The 6,793-nt window shown below is 41.4% G+C and overlaps 1 protein-coding gene across 1 annotated transcript in view; it reads left to right on the top strand.

Moving 5' to 3' along the window:
- CCDC62 (coiled-coil domain containing 62) overlaps window positions 1-6,793 on the top strand; it is a gene marked incomplete at its 5' end in the record, with an annotated part of 39,440 nt that overhangs the window by 11,323 nt on the left and 21,324 nt on the right. Inside the window, 2 exon segments of the mRNA XM_080941260.1 lie at window positions 1-54; window positions 2,118-2,219. The exon segment at window positions 1-54 is cut by the window's left edge and continues 118 nt beyond it. Of these exon segments, the coding sequence (XP_080797386.1) occupies window positions 1-54; window positions 2,118-2,219 (156 nt within the window).

Here is a 6,793-nt window from a genome sequence, read left to right as displayed (position 1 = left end):
AAGATTATAAGCAGAAATTGAAGGCACTTAGGATTGAAGTCAATAAACTGAAAGGTAAGGAAATGACAATTTAAGATAGGTACATTGTCTCGGGAATTTACTTCTTTATCTGAGTTCCCTTTGTTTTATATTTGAGAGGGGTTATTCCTGCCTATAGATCTAACATGTAATGTCTGTTTCATTTATATAGAATTAATGCCACACATTTTGTGATATAACATATTTGTGGTTAGACTGCATCTTTTTTTTAAGAGCTGAGGACTGAACCTGGGACCTTATACTTACAGTCTCTAACCCTGAACCCTATTTGTAATAGAGTCGTCCTTCAACTCACTGTATCAGGTGGCTGTTGCTGATACACGCTGTGTAATGAACAACAGCTGTGTGAGTGCAGCAGTCCCTGGAGTTGGTCCAAATAAGTTGGTTGCTTTAGCCTAGACCCGCCAGGCTTCTCATCCGACCAGTTTTGCTTCAAGTATGAACAGAATGTGGAGAGGATTGATGTCTATTCTCAGCCTAAACTGTTTTAGTAAAAGGCTCTGAGATTGAGCCAGGCATGGTAGTACAGGTGCCAGCACTTACAAGGTAGACTAGAGGACTGTTAACTCAAAGTCATCCTTCATTACACAGATCTCAAAGCCCAGCCTAGGCTGTATGTGACCCTGTCTCAACCGTATCCCCTAAGTCTGATTTTTATCTTGACCAATTTAATGTAAATCTTGGGCTTGCCATGACTTCACCAATGGTCTCAAGTCCTATCTCCATTTATAACGTCAGCTAAAGCCATCATTTCATAAGCCTCATGAGAGTAGTGGGGACAGATTGTGTCTATTTGTCTTTGGGTCAGCACAGCACCAACAGTAGGTTGAACACTGTGGTTCATCAGTGTTTGTTGAGTGTGTGTGAGCCAAGTAAGATGTTCAAGTAAAGTCTGTTGTGTCAATACTTATGCATTGTGAATACGTGATTAATCCAGTATTTATTTAATTATATTTTTAAAAGGATATATTTATTTATTTTATGTATGCCATCTTTAGACACACCAGAAGAACCCACTACAGATGGTTGTGAGCCAGCATGTTGTTGCTGGGAATTGAACTCAGGACCTCTGGAAGAAAAGTCAGTTCTTTTAACCACTAAGCCACCCTTCCAGCCTTATTTAAATAAAACATTTTTAAAGTAGAGCAATGGGAAGTAGAATAGAGACCAAGGGAGAGAAACTTGTTTAGTCCAAGTTGACTGAAGAAGTAAATTTGAAGAGTTAGCATTTGAGCTATGACTGGACTGTAGACAGAACTAGCCAGAACCCGAAAACCTGAGAACCTTCTAGGTAGAAAACGGGAGGAACAAATGCAGAAGGCCTAGAATTGATTTTAAGTGGGGACATTCTGGGTTTGTTTGTTTCCTTCTTGGAAAAAGGAACTTTGTTTTTCCTTTATGAGTTGGGTACAGACAATTCAGTTTGATGCTTGTGGTGCGATCTATATACCTGGAGTTAGTGACAGTTCCCACAGGTTCGTGTCCCACAAGACTATTCCCATCAAATCCATGGAAGCCTCACATATTTCTCACTAACCAAGTGGACTGGCAGTAAATTGGGGCTTTCACAACCTCCTGAGCAGTCTCTGTCACTTGCTGGAAGATCCAGGAAGCTCAGGGAAGCACTTTGCTGTTTCTTTGGAAACTCAAGCTGCAGGTGGCAGTGTTCCGAGTGCAGAGCTAGGTCCTCTCCACAGAGAATTCTGAATTTCAAGAGATGCAGAAGCTCCTCACCAAGAATGGAGAACAAAACCCAAACTATTCCTTTTATCCCAGAGGCAGTCAAGGAACTGAGAGAAAATGGGGGGTAGTGGTAGGGAGCAGAGAGGGTGATGTCACTGCAGGGAGGGCTTCTTACCAAGAAATGACACTAGTTTTTATTTTTAAAGATCGCTCTGTGTCCCTTGGGTTATAGCAAGAGAGGCCAGGCCAGAGGTAGTGAGTGTAGGCCCAACATGTATTGACTGTAGACCCAACAGGGTCCTCAGAAGCTGCTGGGGACATGGATTTTTTTGTGTAGTGTGTTTCCTAGGAGGCTGGTATTTACTTGAGGATTTTTCTTCCTTCTGTCTGTGAAGAGGATCTAAATGAGAAGACAACAGAAAACAACGAACAACGAGAAGAGATCATTCGGCTCAAGCAAGAGAAAAGTTGTCTGCATGATGAATTAATTTTTACTGGTAAATAATTGGATTGAAGTATTTGAATAGTTGCATGTTTGTAACTTCATCTTTTTGTCATAGACTAAAAATGCACCTACCTCAAAAATAGATTTTTGAGTATTTTGTCCCTTTCTGTCTTTTGAAGAATTGGCAAAGGGCTGGGCCCAAGTTTTAATATTTTTATTCTCCTCCAAGTAGCTGTTTTCTTCCTGTGAAGGGAAGCTACATTCTTATCCAGCTTCCTTCTCTATTAAAACAAAACATTCCTACTGCACAGTTGATGTTAGGGTAGGAGTGTAGCTCAGGTGGTGCCTGCCCAACATACTAAGCCCTGAGTTCAATCCCCGGTGGCCGCAGACCTGGTGCTATATAATTTGTAATCCCAGAATTTGGGAGGCAGAGGCAGAAGGATCGGAGGTAACATCATTTAAAAAGAACCTGTGGATTGATGATTTCATAGGTACTAAGTAAACAATTAAGAGTTCAAAGGGCTGGGGCATAACCTAATGTGTACAATACTTACCTAGCACTAGGCTTGGGTTCTGGCACTCAAAACTTTAGGAATTTAGCATTCAGTTTTGCAAATTAATTACCTATAGTCACTAAATCGGGAAAACACTTGTATATTATTGTACTGGTATAACACAAAGTAAGAAAGGTAGGCTTGAGTTTCCCTTATTAGTAAGTGTCATGTGCAGTCACCCCAAGCTTTCCCATCACACAGCACATTCCCCAGCACTGCCCCTCCCTCCCACCTCATACTTTAACTGTGGACACACTGGGCTTGTTTATCCTTCTGCCCGTCAAGGCTTCCCTAGGCTCTCACGTCAGCTGTTGTGTGAGGAAAACCATAAATTAGAGGGAATATTTCAAAGAGAAAGTTAGATGAACATTTTTTGGTCTAGTTTTCCCTCTTCTCAATCCCCTTCATTGTAAGAAGAGAATAAATTCCTAGAGTGAAAGAAAATAGAGCATTGCCTTTAGAATTTTAAAATACAGTGGATTCTTCATTTTAAGTCTCCCTTTTAAGGATTGCCAGTTTCACCAAGTGCTTACTAGTCCTAGTGTCTTGTGTGTAACTAGACGTACAGTGTATTTGCCACATTGCAGCTGAAATCATTCTGGGTTAGTGAGTGTGTGATTTCACTGAAGCTTAGGCACTTACAGGCCACAGGGAATTAGGACTAAGCAATTGATACGAAGACAGTGGTTGATTTTCCTCTAGTGTATTCTGAGGTATATTGCCAAGGGTCAATGTCATGTAAGTCTTCAAGTACCTGCATATTACATTAAGATACATACATAAAACATGCAAACACACAACACTGCCGGGAAAGTCAGGAGACACAGTCTAGTGTACACACTACTTTATACCACCAGCCTCCAGTTTGTTCTTAAACTGAGACTCACAGGTGTGGACCACCACACCCAGTCCATCCTTGATTCATGGATATAAATAACACTCTCCTTGACTCATAAATACAAGACTTGCTAAATAAAACTATAATCCATTTTGGAAATAACCTTTTTTTTGCATGCAGCCCCCTCTTTTATTTTGGAAATAACTTTTAAAAACATTTTCTCAACTAATTGTCTTTATGATGAAGACAATTATAAATCGTTTTTTTAAAATTTTAATTAATTTGTATTTATATGAATACACTGTGGCTGTCTTCAGACACAGCAGAAGAGGGCACCAGATCCCATTACAGATGGTTGTGAGCCACCATGTGGTTGCTGGGAATTGAACTCAGGACCTCTGGAAGAGTAGTCGGTGCTTCTAACAACTAAGCCATCCCTCCAGCCCAATCATTGTTTCAGAAAGTTTTTTTGGTTTGGGTTGCTTTTTGTTGTTTTTTGTTTATTTATTTATTTTTGTTTTGTTTTGTTTGAGACAGGGTTTTTCCAGGTAGCCTTGGTTGTCCTGAAATTTACTCTGTAAACCAAGTTGGCCTCAGACTCACGGATCGTCCTGTCTCTGCCTCTGAGTGCTGGGATTGAAGGTGTGCTACTATTGCCTGGCCAGTCTTGTGTGTTTTAGCTACAGAAGTGAGTTAGGGGATAGGGTGTACTTCAGTTGGCAGAGTGCTTGCTTGTTATGCCTTGGATTTATTCCTCAGCATCACAAGAACCAACGTGTAGCTGGTGTAATGACATACACATTTAATCCTAGCAGGCAGAGGTAGGTGGACCTCAGTGAATTTGGTGCTAGCTTCATAGTCTAGGTAATGAGCTACATAATGAGATACAGTCTCAACAAACAAACCACGACAAAACAATGAAAAACCAAGATGTGTGTGTGGTGATATAGGTAGACACATGTAATCCCAGAAGGATTGAGATGGCAAGGTCAGCCTCAGTTAATGTAGTCAGTTTTAGGCCAGCCTGGATTATGTGAGACCCTATATTAAAAAGAGAAGGAAAAAAAGTGAGGGCCAGGGATGTAGCTTAGTGGTAAAGCCCTAGCCTAGATGCCCAGGGCTCTGGATATATATAAAAATAAACAGAGAGTTAAGTAAATGAATAAGAATTGAAGGTGTGTATGAGGCTCTGTGGTTGAGTGCCTGGTTGCCGGGGATACACTAGACCCTGCTGGATTCAGAACTCAGTGAAACAAAAGTGAGTGGAGTAACAAAGTATTAGAAAAGACCTAATGTATAAGAATGCTGTCATTTTCTATTGGAAGTTGTTCTAAAGTTTTACTTTCAAGTTCAGTAATTTACTTTATCTTGTTGAAGATCAAGTTCTTCACATAGACTGAAACACATTTCATTTCTTTGTACCATATGGTCATTAGGAGTGTGTCTTGACTGCAGGAATGGAGGCTAGCCCATTAAGTTCCACCTCAGGCTACAGTCAGTAAAGGGCAGAGCCACAGCCAGATGCAGGCTTCCTGAGTACCTTCCCCCATGCTGTCTTGTGCTCAGGAAGAGCTATTAGCACAGCTTCACACAAACTCTTTGGATTTTGGAACCGACCTTTGGAGTGAACAGATCCGCTCCACTCTGATCCCTCTTCTGTACAGCCTTGCATGCCACTGTCTGGACTAAGGAAGCATGGCTGTTTATGCTGGAATTGCTTCTGATGCGACAGGTGGCTGTTCTAAAATGTGGCACTGAGCTGGATATAGTGGCATTTGCCTATAATCTCAGCCCTTGAGGTGCAGAGGCGGAAGGATCAGGAGCTCAAGGCCTACTTTGGGTACATAAGGTCGTCAAGGCCAGCCTGAATTACATGGGAACCTGTTTCAAAAATAAGCACAGTAGAGATGGGGGGTAGCTCAGTGGTTAAGAGTATATTTGTTTTGTAATCCAGAGGACCAGATGGAGCCCAGCGCCCAGCACCCAGCACCAAGCCAGGTATCCCTGAAATTACCCATCTCTAAGGGTAACAGAGATAGAAAGATCCTTCAGGCTTACTGGGTTCTAACCTGGCTAAACTCAGATTCAATTAGACTCGGGAAGAGACTTTGTCTCACAGAAGTAGATGGAGAATAGGCTCTAGAGATGGTTCATCCAAGAAAAGCATGTGCTGCCAAGCCTGAGGGTCTGAGTTCAGTCCTTGAGACCTATATGAGGAGAGAACTGATTCTTGTAAGATGCTCTGTAACTTCCACACATATAATATTGTGTGTAAATAAAAAGAATAGGCTGGAAAGATGGTTCAGTGAGTAAAATGTTTGAGTTTAATTCCTTAGACCCACACACATGTGGAAGAAGAAAACTAAGTCTCAAATCCTCTGTCCTCCACAAGTGTGCCATTGTACATGTGTGTCTGCAGCTACCTTAAAAATAAGCACAATAAGTCAATAAATCATTTGCTACTTAAAAATACAGGTGGTTCCCCAAGAAAAGCTCTCAGTTGGTTATGCAACACCAAGTGGTCAGCCTTGAAATCATATAGGGCTAAGTCACAGTCTTTTGACGGAGGTGTGTGTGTGTGTGTGTGTGTGTGTGTGTGTGTGTATGTGTGTGTGTGTGTGTAAAACAAACAACAAAGAAAGAGATGCTATAAATTTAAAGAGAGCAAGAGGGATCAATGGGAGGGATTGGAGGGAGGAAAGGGAAAGGGGAAAAGGGTGTAATTTTATTTTACTTTGAAAAGAATTATCATTAGAAAATAGGTGGGACGTGCTAGAGGGGGACCCCGATGTCTCCTCTGCTTTCGAAGCATCTCATGCACATTCACACACACACACACACACACTGATAGACAAATAGGAGCAAATCCCAACCAATAAATAAATAAATAACACTAAGATGAGAAACTAGTGTTAAACTCAGTTTGTTTCTTTTCTTGCTAATTGTGCAATTTTTGTTTGTTTTGAGTCAGGGTCTTATGTGGCCAAGGGGAAATTTGAACTCGTGATCTTCTTACCTCTACCTCCAAAGTATAGGTATATACTAGCACACCAACTTCTGAAGTTTGTTTATTTTATCTTTCTAAAAAAGATTGGGAGGGTGGGAGCTGGAGAGATGGCTCAGTGGTTAGGAGCACTGGCTGCTCTTCCAGAGGTCCTGAGTTCAATTCCCAGCAACCACATGGTGGCTCACAACTATCTGTAATGGGATCTGATGCTCTCTTCTGGAGTG

Source organism: Micromys minutus, assembly GCF_963924665.1.
Source record: "Micromys minutus genome assembly, chromosome: 29".
NCBI lineage: Eukaryota > Metazoa > Chordata > Mammalia > Rodentia > Muridae > Micromys > Micromys minutus.
Note: the sequence above shows the minus strand (reverse complement) of the source record. Positions and strands in the feature narration are given on the sequence as shown.